The sequence below is a fragment of the Manis javanica genome, chromosome 4 (genome assembly GCF_040802235.1).
Source record: "Manis javanica isolate MJ-LG chromosome 4, MJ_LKY, whole genome shotgun sequence".
In the NCBI taxonomy this organism is placed as follows: domain Eukaryota; kingdom Metazoa; phylum Chordata; class Mammalia; order Pholidota; family Manidae; genus Manis; species Manis javanica.
The window spans coordinates 180,252,568-180,266,603 of NC_133159.1; the positions used below are offsets into that span (position 1 = coordinate 180,252,568).

A 14,036-nucleotide genomic window follows, 5' to 3' on the forward strand; every position below is an offset into this window, starting at 1 on the left:
TATGCCCTCGGCCACAGTGTCCTGAAAAAGCTAACACCCTGAACCACCTCCCCGAAGGTCTACAGCGCCTGACACCTGCCCCAGCCCTTTCCCGCCTGGGAAGTCATCCTGACTGCCGCTGGCTGGGCCACAGTATCCATTTCTTCCTTTGCTACCTCTTTCGGGACAGCGTCCCGGCTACACCTGTCCAGGGGAATCCTCCCTCGTCCAAATCCTCCTCCTCTTAGCACTGAAAGCTAACCAGGTAAGACTAGACTGCACACCACCGTTTGGGGGAATCAGGGCTCCCAGAGGCAAGAGTCAAGTCCTCACTGCCTCCAAACCCCACAACGGCCCAGCCACGGGCAGGCACTCATGGAACGTTCCACAGAAGCTATGGTGAACCTGCTGACTGAATGCCGAGGCCATACTGCTGATGTATTACCTCTCAAGATGAAGCTAACCCTTTTCTGAAATAACCTAGTTGATGGGAATATAGCACATCCACACAAGTTTTCAGGCATTTACAGACTAAGGAAAACGGTTTGACTTTGGCCTGACGCCCCACTGTCTGCCTCTCAGAGGGCGGGCCTGTGCTCGGGGGAGCCAGCACCTCGAGACAGTAGGAGGCTTCTGCACGGCTCCTGCCCCAGGGCCCCACCTCCTCCCGACCCTCCGCCGCTCTGCCAGATGGAGCGGCCAGGCAGTGGCCACCATTACCTTTATCTGCTTGATCTCATACTGAATCCGCTTGATGGGGTTACCATAGATGTCATTCCCGGAGTCCACCTCCTTCTCACTGACCGCTTTGGCCCTAATCACTGCAAAACAAAGACACAGAGGTAAGCAGAGGGCCTGCAAGACCGTTCTGGCTCTGAGGAGGGCACAGACGGCCAGGTGATCCCAGCCCCCAGCTCGGACGGCACTGGCTCCGCACCAGCCGAGGGGGCGGCCCTGGAGGGGAAGCTCTGACGCCTTCTAGGTCCAGGATTCTTCAACAGGAATCCTCTGTCAACAGGGGCCCAAAGCAGAAGCTCCCACCCCTCGTGCCCGTGGGGCTTTCTGAGGCAGTCACTGATTTGAACAGAGCGGAGGTCCTTTGTCCTTCTCTGCAGCGTGTACTGGGGACTGGGGAAGCAGATGCACAAAGGACCTGGCCTGCGATCCTGAGCACGCAGTCAGGACACCGAGAGCCCTCCACCCATCCTCCATCCACAGCCTGTTGGCCAACTGGCTGTTACAGGATGAAGGCAGAGGGGTGGCCACCTACCTTAAGGAGGCCTCATCATATTTAGGTTTGGGGGCCTTACATCTAAAAGGTCTTTCCTGTTAGCCCCCTAATCTGACCAAAAAGAGTCCTTGGAAAATGTCTCAAGGAGGATTTTTTTGTAATGATGACACATTTCTATCAGGGCCATGGCAGAGGAGGGGCAGCGCATTTTACCCCAACGGACATGGAACTGGGGGAGGAAACATTCACAGGCATTGGGCAGAGGTATGGGGCAGGAGCGGAGGAAGAGGCCAAATGGAAGCTGATCCCAGACGGTGATGCAAGATGAAGGAGGCGGGTAGAGGTCAGGCTGGGAAGGTTCTGGAATGTTCACGGGGGCCTGATGCTGCTGGCAGGCCATGCACCGCAGGGCTTCCTGTTAGCAGTTAAGCCAGGACTCTGCTCCACCCCACAACCTGACAGGGGCCATCAGCCTTTGCTTGGACAGGGCCCCGCCTTTTTTCATTTCAAGGCTTATCAGTTGGTGGCATGGCCTGTTTTAATGGCTTTAAAAGCTTTGCCCTTCAACAGTTTAACCACACAGGGCCACTCTGCTGAGCGCTTAGTGTGGACGTGAGCAGAATAGAGAAATAAGGAGCAGACAGTGGCAGGCTCAAAGGAGCCCCCACCTCCAAGCAGGCAGTGTGAACCTTAGAAAGCCCTGGCCCTGCTGTCTTGTCCCATAGGCCCAGGCACACGGATCCCGCCATCTGTGTCGCTGCATCCCAGCCTGGCACCAGAGCCCCACACCACAGCCCCACCACCTGCCCAGGCCCAAACCCCATTCTTGTTTCTTCTCTGCTGGCGCTGAGTCATGATAGGCCAAGGCCGCAGGTTCCTGTTTCCCAGGCTAAGCCAGGCCCAGTCTGCAAAGCCACATCTGGGCAGTGCCACCTGGGGGCCACCCCAGAACAGAGGGCCCTGCCCTTGGAAACAGGGCCTCCCGCCACCCCTGCACAGCTGTCTTTTATAGTGACAGACGCCCCTTCCAGCGCAGCATCTTCCTTGGCCACCCCTGCCCTCATCTACAGTAGGAGACACTTCGCAGCCTGGTGCCTGCCAGTGACTACTTCAGTGCCCTCAGCAGCCACCCCTGCTCTTGCAGTTCTACCACCCACAAGACACCTCAAACCTGAACCTGCCCAGAGTGTCCCCACCTCTGGACAGGCAAGTATCTTCTGCCCTGAATGCCATTTCCCCCTCCCTGCCTAGAGAACTTCTATTCACCCTTCAAGATCCAGCTAAAATAGCCCTTTCCCATCTTGCTTTGGGAAATCCTGTTCTGCTGTAGCACTTGATACATTCCACACCTCTCATCCACTCTGCTATGAATACTGGAACACCTGTCTGCTCAGGGTCCTGGGAGCTGCTAACAGGCAGAGGCTACGTTCCAACCACAGAATAGTCGGTGCTCACTACCACTAGCTGCAGGTAGTGACTGAGCTGCACCTGAGAAACCTGGGTGAGGTTTGCCCTTGGCCCCTCGCACTATCTATCTATGCCTCACAGCGATGCTGCACAAAAAGGGTGAATGCAAACCTGCAAACAGGCCAGATTAACCCTATCTTAAGCATGATCTTGTACAGCATCGTCATCAGCTCATGGCATGTAACGAATCAGGGACATCCAAGAAACAATGATTCCGGAAGGAGCAGGGGTGCCAGATCTTACTTCAGGACACCAATTCTACAGGCCATCGGGAACTTCTTGGAACTGCTTTTGAGAGGCCCACTTACCCTGCACAATGCTTAACGCACAGCAGGTGTTCAATAAACACACCCCTGACGATCAGAAAACAAGCAAAAACTACCCCGAACAGCCAAAAGGTTCCATTCCATTCTATGCATTAAGGTCTATGCATTTTTCTCTTACAAAAGCCTCCCGGGCTCCCAGGCAGCCTGAGCCCCTTTTTGACAGGGGCAGCACTGGGGCTAAGCACCACATCAGTCCTCCCCTCCCCACTCCGCAGTCTTGGGGAAGTTCTCTGGCCTCGCCCACACACAGCCACGCCCGTCTGAAACAGAGATAACCAGTACCTGCGCCCCGCTAGGTCGCGGGAGACCTGGGAGGCAGGTGTGTGTGACATGCAGGGCCTGGCACACAACACGTGTCCAGTTCAGACACAGAACAAAAGCTGCCTTGGAGGAGAGCGGCGCGGAGTGTCCCACTCCTGCAAGACGGAGGTGTGGGGAGCTGCTCGGGTCCACGGAGCGCATCCTGGTCAGCACAAACCCCAGGGGCCGGGTGGATGCAGCTTCCAGACGCATTTGCTTTGCTTTGGGGCTGCAGGTTACACACTCTCCTTTTTCAAACTGTCACAAAGAAGAGGCTGTTGGCGTCCAGGGTTCAGTGTAGACTCATGGGATTAAGACTAGAACATTAACTGGCTGCTCAGCGGCCAGCTGCTTGCAGGGCAGGGGGCGGGGGACCAGGAGGAGCTCCAGCTGGGCTTGTCCACGCAGAACAAGAGTGCAGAAGCTTTGGGGTCTTTGAATTCTGGGTGGGAACTTTCTCCTCAGTTTGAAAAATGAGAGAGAACATGAAGGAGAGAATAAAGAGAGGCAAAGGACTTCTGGGAACCTGTCCCAAATCACCGAAACATGCCAGACATGAGGGAGCAATGCTAGGGACACACCTGTTTGCGTAGACAGGCGGGCAGCCACCCTGACGCGCTCAGGCGGCGGGGACGGCCTGGGGTCAGCACTCCGGGGTGGGAGGGCACGGGCCAAGCTCCAGCGAAGGGTCGTGCTGTGGCCCAGAGATCCCACAGGCCAGCTGAAGGAAACAGGATGCACGGGCCCCCTCGCCACAAAGGGAGGGACGGGGAGAGGGAAGGAGGGCTGGGGTGGGCGGTGTCACTGTGGACCCCAGCCAGCTCTGGCTGGCGGTGTCCTGACCCTCAGCCTTCTGCCCCCTGCACAAGGCCAAGGCAGGGACGGTCTTACATGCCAAACTTGGAGCTCAGGGTTGGCTGCCTTTCCAGTGCAAACCTTAAAAACACAGGCCAACTCCTGTTGGCCAAAGGGAGAAAGGGCAAGGTGAGGGAGGGCCTTCAACCATAGACCTTGCCTCCAGGGAGCACCCGGCCTGGGCAGGAAGACAGAGAAGCTCACTGCCCCCGGCTGCCAGGGACAGGGGTGGGGGAGGCAGGAAGAGCCCTCCAGAAACACCGCTCTGGCCTCCAAGGTGATGGGCACCTCTGAGCCCCAGGATGCAGGCCACTTAGACTCCCAGGCCACTGAAACAACAGGGCTGAAAAAAGCAGAGAGACCCAGAGAATATGGGAAGAAATTAAAACCCAGGCATGGACACATGTTCCCCAAACACCCAATATGCACTGGGCCTTGGTGTCTGGCCTCGGGGGGTGGAGCTCAAAGGACAGGGGTCCTGGTTCTAACCACTTTGCTCTCAAAAAATGATGGCCTTTCTCTGAGCAGCTCAGATTTTGTTTTTTCTTCCTTCTCTTCTGCTAGTAACACAACATCTGGGTTTGAGATCAAGGGTGAGACACTGGCTGATGAATTCACTGCCAGATGTTGGCTACTGGAATGCACAGCCATTGACTTAATTCAAAGCACATGCAACCACAGAGCCCCGGCCCCCACCCGGCTGAGGACACCACGTGATGTCACTTCCCCCTGCTAGAAGCCTGCACAAACAACCCCTAGTGCACTCGGCCAGATCTGGGATGGAAAAGAACTGGGTGGGTGGAAAGTCAAGGTCAGGGACAATGAGGCTACATTCAGACCTGGCAGGGAGAAGGGGCTGCCCAGGGAAAACCAGCAGAGGCCAGACTGTCCTGCTGCTGTCCTGGGGGAAAGGGGACAGAGAAGGGATTTGGGGAAACCTTGGGTGTCCCCAGCACACTCAACCAGCCCAGGTAGAGATTCAAGTCACCCTCCACCCTATCCCCACCTTTTAAAAGTCCTATTGCGTCCATGGACATTCCCGGGGAGCAACCCAGAATAAGAGCAAGCCGTGGCCACAGTCTATGGGGAGCCAGACCCCAGAACAGAGCTGCCTCTAAGAAATTTATTTCACCCTCGTTGAATCGCCTCTATGATCTCACCAGGGCCCCAAACGCTCTGTGGAGGGACCGCACAGGGTACGTACATGAATACACCCTGACAGGACATTCGCGACGGGGCCAATCTGCCCGGGCACAGGCTCCCAGCCCCAAAGCACGGGTAAAGCTGTGGACAGCAAGCGTGACTTCTAGACACTCATGGTTTGGTTCCGATGCGCTCAGTACAGGCTAAATCTCCAGCCCCCAATGCTTACTGAGGCCGAGCTTCTGGCTTAGATAAAAATCATGCATCTGTCCAGAAGAGATGCAGAAGTCTCCAGGTTTGGGAGATCAACTAAATACAAGGTGAAAGTCATCTGGGCCCTATGTGTGCACTGAGGCTGCCGTCCTCTCCAGCCCAGCCTGCCTACTGCAGCATCCTGCCTAGCGCCAGGAGGGGCGCGCAGGGAGACCGCCATCGGCAGGCACAGTGCCCCTCCACTTTGGTCAGGCTCACCGCCCTGCAGAAAATGGCCCCTCCAGTGAGGAACATGTTCCTAATGCCGCACATTCAGGGGAGGGGAGATGGGGACCTTCGACTTGCCAGCACATTTGCCAAAGACCCTCCTGGCCCCAGTCTAGAGTGGGTGGGGGCCGTCCACTGCTGTGGCCACAACGGGAGGTGACCTGAGAGCCCCACACCATGAGCAGCAGGGTTCGGAGGCGGCAGCAGCTGCGTGTAGTTTTGGGGACAAGCCACTCTAAGGAACATGTCTTAGTTGCAAACAGGGTCACTGTAGCCAGACCTGCAAACATCTTCCTTGAGTCACTTGGCCCATGCCCTTGTCGCAGGTAGCATGACATGCCAGCCACTTCAGAGCAAGCCCAGCCCTGACTTACTCCAGCCAGGCTGAGGGTGGACAGGCCCTGCAGGCGTGCTCTGCCCTGCCGGGGTACCTGGGGAGGGCTGTGGGGTCCACACGTCTGTGCTCTCCGGAGAAGGGGCTGCCGTGAGTTTACACATGTACACCCTCCAATCACAGGGCCACCGGAGTCCTTGCCAATGCTGCAGCGACCTCTCACAGCTGCTGCTTGGGACGAACTTCTTGTCCCTTCTGGGAGGACAGAGGACATTATGTGCCTGACGTTTGAATTTTGATGAGCTTGTCCGAAGCTCCAGCTGAGGATGGCCCCAGTACCCATCCCAGCCATGCGCTAATCCTCAAGGTCAGAGTCAGAAGAGGGTGGTCCTACTTCCCACATCTACACCCCAGACATGTGCCCGGGAACAACACCGCCGCAGCAGCTTTGCCCTGTGAAAGCTGTGATGAAATGACTGGATTTCACAGGGCCCTGTCCCCAACTACTGTCGGATCCCAAATTCTTGCACATAAACTGAACCATCTCAGTGGGCTCTGGGGGCCACAGAGAAAACAGCCTGGAACCCCGCCAATGGAACCGCATATGCCTCTTCAGCAGGGGGCTGACCTCACAGCCAGAGGGGCCGACCATCTGGAAGGGGAACTGGGCTCGCGTGGGCTGCAGCCTGCTGACTCCCCAGGTCAAGGCCACGCCACTCCCCACAGGCCTGCATGGGGACACAGCTGTGGGAGAGCAGCCTGGGAGATGTCACAAAGGGCGTGTGGCATGGCGTCAGCACTGGCTCGGCACTCGGAGGTTGCGAGGGTCAAGCCCCAACTGCCCCTCCCTCTGCCTCACTGCCCCACAGCCCCCACCTTCCCAGGTACCCCAGGGAGGACACAGTGGGGGCCTTTCCCCAAACACTGAGCTCTGCCTTATTGGGCTCCGGCGCTCAGACCTCTGGGTCAGTAGTGGAACAGACCTCCTTCAAGGCTGCCCCTTTTAAGGAAGAAAGAAAAGAAAAGGGGGCTATCCCTGTGGCACTGGGACGGAACCAAGGGCTTCTGTCCCTGCAGCAGCCGTGAGGCCAGGCGCACCCTCCAGTCCCGCCAAACATTCCCATCCCAGGAGCCAGCAGGCGTCCCCAGCTCTGGCCAGGGCTGTGACCGTCCAGACGGAGGGCAAGATGTGGCCAGCATGCCTCAGGCCAGGGCTAGAAATGCTCAAAGCAGATGTGCTTTCCGGGAGGTTGAGGGGGGGGCAGGGAGGGTGATGGGGTACACGACAGAAAATGGTAAAGAGTATAGCCCCAGTCCTGGGCCACACCGTCCATCAGCTTGGTACCTGAGGACTTGCCAGGCCTGCCCAGCGCTGCTCAGGATTCTAGCACATACGCGTGAGCTGCTGTCCGCTGGACGCCTCGTCTCCATGGAGACCAGCTCTCCATCTCCATTTCCTGTCCATTGGCTTGGCTCCTCCTGGAGCACTCAGGGGACATCTCTGCGCGTGCTCCGGCCGTGCAGGCAGAGGCTGCAGCACGAGCTGCCCAGCTTCCAGCTGCCCTCCCTGGACCCCCAGGACCTGGTCAGACCCCTGACACAACCCCCGGCCCCCTCCCTCCCTCCTCCGAGCAGGCCCAGCGGGATTTCATGCCAGAGGCCTTGGTCACAGTTCCCCATGCCTTGGGCTCAGGCCCTTCCCATTCACGTGCTGCTGAATCATTTGAAAAAAATGCATCCCCATCCTGGGAGGATTTGCTGAGAACAGTGCGGCTTTGTGGGGGAACGGCTGCTCTGTGCTTTCTCGCCAGGACCCTGAGGGGCAGCCAAGCTCAGCACGACAAAGCCCAGGCCTGGAGCCCGGAGCAGGGGCAGGGCAGGTGGGAGGGGTGCCGAGGGATCCCCCAGCTGCCCTCCACAGTACTGCCCGCAGGCCAAAGAAGGGCCGTGAGGAGCCACGCACATCTCAGAACAGAGGGCAGCCGCCAGGGGCCTGTCACCGCTGCCGCTGGTGGGCTATGGCCTCGGGTAGGCCCCCGTCCCTGTCCAGGCTGCCTCACTTTCAGGAGTGAGCCCCCGAGGGCTGGGTCCCGGCTCGGGCCTCTCAGCACGGACAGTGCAGCTGCGATGGCTCTTACGTGGGACTCCGAGGCATGCGGTGCGTGGGCAGACCCCTACCCGCTGCGTTTCTCAGGCAGGAGACAAACACAGGGAAGTAAAGGCTGGAGCCCCAGGGCGCGCGGGCCCAGCTTCCAACACGGAGAGAACCCAGGAGGCACACACGCTGCTCTCCTGCCTTCCGCTGGCGGGCTGAGTCTCGCAGTCCAGGGCCCGAGTCGCAGCCCCCTGCCCCCACCACAGCCGGCGGTGTGAGGCAGCGCAGTCAGCCCAGCCCCATCTCCAGCCTGGGACGTGGCCTGGCTGTTGCAGGAACTGGCAGGGCCGCTGCGCCTCTGTGTCACGCCCCATCACGGCACAGGGGAGGAGGGTGGGGGCAAAGGTAGGGGGGCTGCTACAGGTCAGAGAGGGTCTCCCCCTACTTTAAAAATCTTATTTTACCCATTATTTTACATTTCTGAGGTTCTGGACATTATCATACATGCTATGGCCACCTTCCCGGCTGGGCAGGGGAGGGGACAGGTATGAGGACCCTCAGAGTAGCACCTATGGAACACGGGGTCACATCCAAAACCAACAATGCCTGCCGGCTCAGCAGGCGCAGGGGCAGGGGGCGTGGGCTGCAGTCTCTGCCCCTCCTGTCCTGGCATTTGTCTGGCCGCTGGCCTGCACACACCCTATGCAGAGTGCACCCTGGCAGCAATGCTGCTGTCCCCCTGCAAGCGCCCTGCACCAACAGGGGAACATGCCCACCACCAGGTCGGCCATGAAGGCCTTCCTGAGGTCTGGGGAGGACTCATGTGCAGGGCTGCGGGTAACAGCGGATGACGAAGGTTCTAGTAAACAGTAAGATGAGAACAGGGAAGCCGCTCCCGAAGGTGGGGGCATAAGCACAGGTGGAAAGCTCTAGAAGACCCAGTGTTGAGGGAGGGAGGGCCCACAGGGGAAGGGCCGAGGAGGACAGAGGTGCACACGGCCGTCGCCTCGGGGTTCCTCTCTGCCACCCACAGCGCTTTACAGAAACTTCCCAGGAATGCTGGGCCTTTCCAGAGGGCACTGTCTCCGGGCACCCCAGCCCAACAGCGTCAGGGAGACCAACGGGCAGGACAGGGTGTGCCGGCAGATGGCAGTCGCCCACGCCATCTCCATAGGACTCATGGGACAGGGGCCCAGACTGGTTGTTTCAGGTCCCATGCCTCCGGCCCAGGCAGCGAAATACCCCGGCCCCTGTGACCCTCTGCAGCCCGAGGGGAAGGGCAGAGTGCCTCGTCCTGCTGCCAGGGGACAGTGTGGGTGTGACCGCTGGGCAGATGAGTCACTCTCTGCCGGGTCTTGCTGCCTGTCCCCTACACCTACTTTTAGCTCCAGTGTGGCCAAGACGGGAGATTCCTCACCTAGAGCACATGGGCCACAAATACCACCTTTGGAAGTAGAAACAAAAATAAACCCTCAAAGGCAGGCCTGTCTACTTGTTAGGCTGAGGCTTCCAGGCTGAGTCAGGAAGACCTCGTTCTCCATGTTAAGGTCCCCTCACGGCCACGGCTTTAAACCTGGTGACCCCACCGCACCACCTTCCCTCTCAGACCGAGGGATCCTTCAGTGACACACAGGAGCTCTGGGTGATCCTGTGACTGGACACCAGCCACCTGCCCCCGGGAAGTGCTCATCCGGTTTGGGAGTAACCAGTCTCCTGGGCCCTGGACTCTTTCATAGCCACGCTGGGGTTAGATCAGATTGCTGAGCAGCTATGCAGGCCTGACCCATGACATTCGGGAAGAGGTGACCGAATGAAACCAGGACCACACATTTTCCCCCCTTAGGTGGAAAATCCACAGACAACAGAGGCCACCCGAAGAAGACATGGGAGGGCAGAAGCTCCTGACCCACACTCGTGCGGGTATAGAAACAAAACAGGCATCCTCGTGGGTCGCTGTTACTGTCCGACACAAATGCGCCTGTCTGGGGACGGTGAATGGATGCTCTCCAGGGAAGTCCAGCTGGCACCCCGCATCTCCCGGTGCCCCAGAGCAATCCATCATCACATTTACTCATTCCCTGTGTCCCCACTAGCACTCAAGTCCTGTGAGTCCCACGTGTGTGGCTCGCGGCTCACTGCCAGCAACTGGGGTGGTGTTCCTCACTCAGGGTTTGTAAAGGAAACATTGTGTAAGATCAGAAACATGTTCCAGGGCAAATACAAGGGAGAAAATGGGAAGAAAAGGAGTAATGACCTTCCCCACACCCACATCCCAGCTGTGGCCTTTAAGCCTTCCAAAAGCACTTTGGATACTTTGATCCAAGGGCCTTAGGGATGCAGTTCTCTTGGGGAACAGTCGCGAAACAGAAGTAGCTACAGAAAGAAGGCTCAGAGTCACATGATATCATGACACTGCAGTGAGAATGAATAAATGGCACCTATGTATGACATGGACGAATTAACCTTGCTGAATCCAAAAAACGCTTCCACAACACCACGTTACAATATCCTATTTATAAACTTCAAACATAAAACTAAACAGTACAGTGTGCACGTGCTTGTGCATATGTGTGTGTGTGTGTGTGTGTGTGTGTGTGTGTGTGTGTGTGTGTGTAATGAAATGGAGAGTAGCACACAGGTAGATGTCGGCTTTCAGCAAATATTCCAGATCTTGGGCTTTGGTGATGGGCTCACAAACTGTGAGCCCATTATACTGTCTACAAAATATACCTAAGACAAAAAACAGGCCATTCATGAACCAATGATGTAATGTGTTAGGACCCAAGATGGTTGATCCAACTCAATGCATGTGAGTCCTGGGAAGGGAGGAGGAGGCCGGCTCCGGAGCCACGAACCACTTACATCATATCCTTGATATGCTGGTCCAGGAGTCGGCTGACTATGGCCCGCGGGCCAAATCCAGCCAACCACCTTCTTTGGTAAACAAAGTCTTATTGGAACTCAGCCACAACCGTTCATTTATGTATCGTCTATGGCTGCTTTCAAACTGCACAGGCTGGGGTGGGTAGAAGCCAGACTGTAGGGCCCACAAAGCCTAAAGTGATGCCATCTGGCTCTTTGCAGGAAAAGTTTGCCCACCCCTGGTCCAGTCCCTAAGTATCCGCAATATACTCCGGCAGGTAAAGTCTTACCCGGTGCACTGTCTCCATGTTTGCTGAGGGTAGGAAACTGGCCAGCCCCAGAGGGAGTGACCCAGCAGGGCCGGGCTGCCGAGAACCATTTCCCCTTTATTCTCTGAAGCTCTTTCTCTTCTCTTTCTCTCTCCCTGCCTCCTTCCCACTTTGTGATAGCAAAGTTACATGAATGTACTAGAGTGATTTCTTACTAACAGAGGTGTTGGCGCTGCTGGTTTTAAAGACTGAGAGTTCGATCTGTTCATGTCTCAGCCAGTGGCTAAGCAGCCGGTGATGTGTCTTTTGGAACCGTGTCTGCCTGACCTTGCGTGTCTCTGTAAGTCCAGCGTTTATTCTGCAGAAACATCTGGAGCGCTTAATCCACCTGCAGCCTCCACCTGTGCCGCTGGCCCAAGGAACAGCCTCAGCCCCTTACCTGTGCGGTCCTCAGGCTAGCCCCACCCGGCTCCTGTCTTTGTGCAAAGGACTCCATTTCAAAGGCAAGCTTAGGGGACGGGGCAGTTGCCGCGGAGGAAGGGAACGATAAAGGACACATTTTAAAGGGGTCGTCCTGGAGGTGACACGGACAGCGCACAGGCTCAGCCACCAGCTCCAGCCTGACGCCCGGTTACCAGCCGTGTATTTACCATGGGTGGGACACTCGCGTTGAACACATCCCCTGAACCTCTTGCAAGCATTTCCAGGCTTCTTTGAGAAACTGCAACTTGTTTTGCTCTAAATTTTGCTGTTGAAGCTCACGGCTCATCTGGTCACGCCTGGTGTCCTCGAGGAGGCTGGTGACTGAGGGAGAAGCCGGGCTGTGCTCACCTGCCCCCTCCTGGGCCTTCCGACAAGGCCGCCACTGCCCTCCCCTCCCACCTCCCAGCTTGGTCAGGCCCTAGGCTTCCAAGCTCATCTTTGGTGCTCGGATTTTTGAAGCGATGCCAGCTGCTTCCGTCTTCTCTGCTCCATCTCCATTTCTGCCTTTGCTTCCCGGCCATCCAGCCAACTCCGTCCGCCAGTCCCCACAGGAGAGCAGAAGGGGGCCCTGCACCCATGTGTCGGGGCTGGGTGGTTCTTGGCCAGGTTCTGGGTGTGCGGGAGCAGGTCCTCTTCGCTGATAAACATCCCTGATAAACGTCCCTGGAGAGACAGTTCATTCTCCCTGTTAAACATGGGTGTGGCCAACCTCCGATATTTTTGGTTCTCGATTTTGCTTAGGACCCTTTTCAGATTGTTTCAGATGCTGTCAGGTGGGCGTCCACCCCCGCTGGACTGGGGGGCCCTCCGCGCAGGCCCCAGTGCCGCCGAGTATGTTGTTTTCTTTTCTCTCTGCGTCTCACCTCGGCATTCTTGGGTCTCTGGGAATCCCTGTCCCTCCCTGCGGTTCTGGCCCCTCCCCAGCCTGGGTTCAAGGTGCAAGCTCAGGTGTTCCTTCAGTTTCCTGTTTGTCTTAAGCAACTCTTGAAGACAAACACGAGCTCTGTCTGCCACTTGCCCTTGTAAGGGTGCTGCACGGCGTCGCCTGGGGTGCGGCTCCCTTCCCGCGCCTCCAGCCCACTGGCCACGTGCTGCTGGCCGCTCGCTCACCTTGGCCTTGGGGCTCTGATGCATGCAGGTGCCTTCCAGGCCTGGAGCAGGGGAGTGGCCCCGTTGCCCAGCTGCCTCAGCCCCGCAGGCTGTCTTCTCCTCCCTTCCCTCCGGGCGCCTGACCTCCCCAGCAGCAGCCAGGAGCTCCTTCCCAGACACCCCTCTGCCCAGGTGAGGGGGGTCAGGACAGCGGCCACCACTGCTCTCCACTGAAGGCACTCGTTTTCCTTGATTCCTCTCCAAGGGGCTCCAGCGCGGGTGGGCCCGGCCCGCACCCCTGGTGGCACCCTGCCTCTCCAGGCCCACTGCCTTCCTCCGGGGCCGGGGCAACCAGGCCTGCTGTTCCAGCAGCGCTTGTCTCTTCTCCCTGACGGCTGCTCCGTGCCCCTCCCTCGCTCTCAGTGGCCCGGCTGCGCCCCCCCTGGGTCGGCCACTGTGAGTCAGGGGCCTGCTCCTTGGCCCGGCTTCCTCCCTCACCTAACAGAGGCACTAAACCCAGCCTTTCTGGGCCTCGGATGTGCTGGTTGGGGGCCACCTGCCACTCTGCCCTCGACACGGCGGCCAGGCCCTGGGGCTGCTGGAGGTCCCGTCTGCTCCGCAGCTCAAGGCCTCCTTTCGCTCCCACTTGTGGGGATTTGTGCCTCTGCCTCAAAAGCAAGGCCCTGCCGTCAGGGCCGGGACTCGGCTGAGAGGCTTTCTCCACTTATCGTTTCACGTCAGAGACCTCTGCAGACATGACTTCTGCAGGAAGGTGGTCTGAGCGGAGGGTGGAGGGCCAAGGGCCCCGGGGGCTGGGCAGCCACAGATGCCACGGCCGTGCCTTGTCAGGCCCACAAGAGCAGGACCACGCCGCTGCCTGGAGTGTCCTGGAAGAGCAAGCGAGCCCCTGAACTCAAGGCACGTGGGGATCTGAACGCAGGGACAAGCTCAAAACCCGTCCCTCCAGACCTCTTCCCACATCCGCCCACAAGGCCTATTCTCTGTCTCCTGATGTATCTTACATACTGTGACCAAGAGCCCGTAGGGCAGCTGTTTTCTACAGGGTGTGGTCTTGCCTCCCAGGGAACCTGTGGAAATGCCTGAAGACACTTCTCATTGTCAT

The 14,036-nt window shown here is 58.0% G+C and overlaps 1 protein-coding gene across 1 annotated transcript in view; it reads right to left on the reverse strand.

Annotated features, from left to right (window-relative positions):
* TIMP2 (TIMP metallopeptidase inhibitor 2) overlaps positions 1–14,036 on the reverse strand; it is a 45,965-nt gene that overhangs the window by 12,726 nt on the left and 19,203 nt on the right. Inside the window, exon 2 of the mRNA XM_036997110.2 lies at positions 700–800. Coding sequence (XP_036853005.1) covers positions 700–800 — 101 coding nt within the window. The remainder of the gene's footprint in view (positions 1–699; positions 801–14,036) is intronic.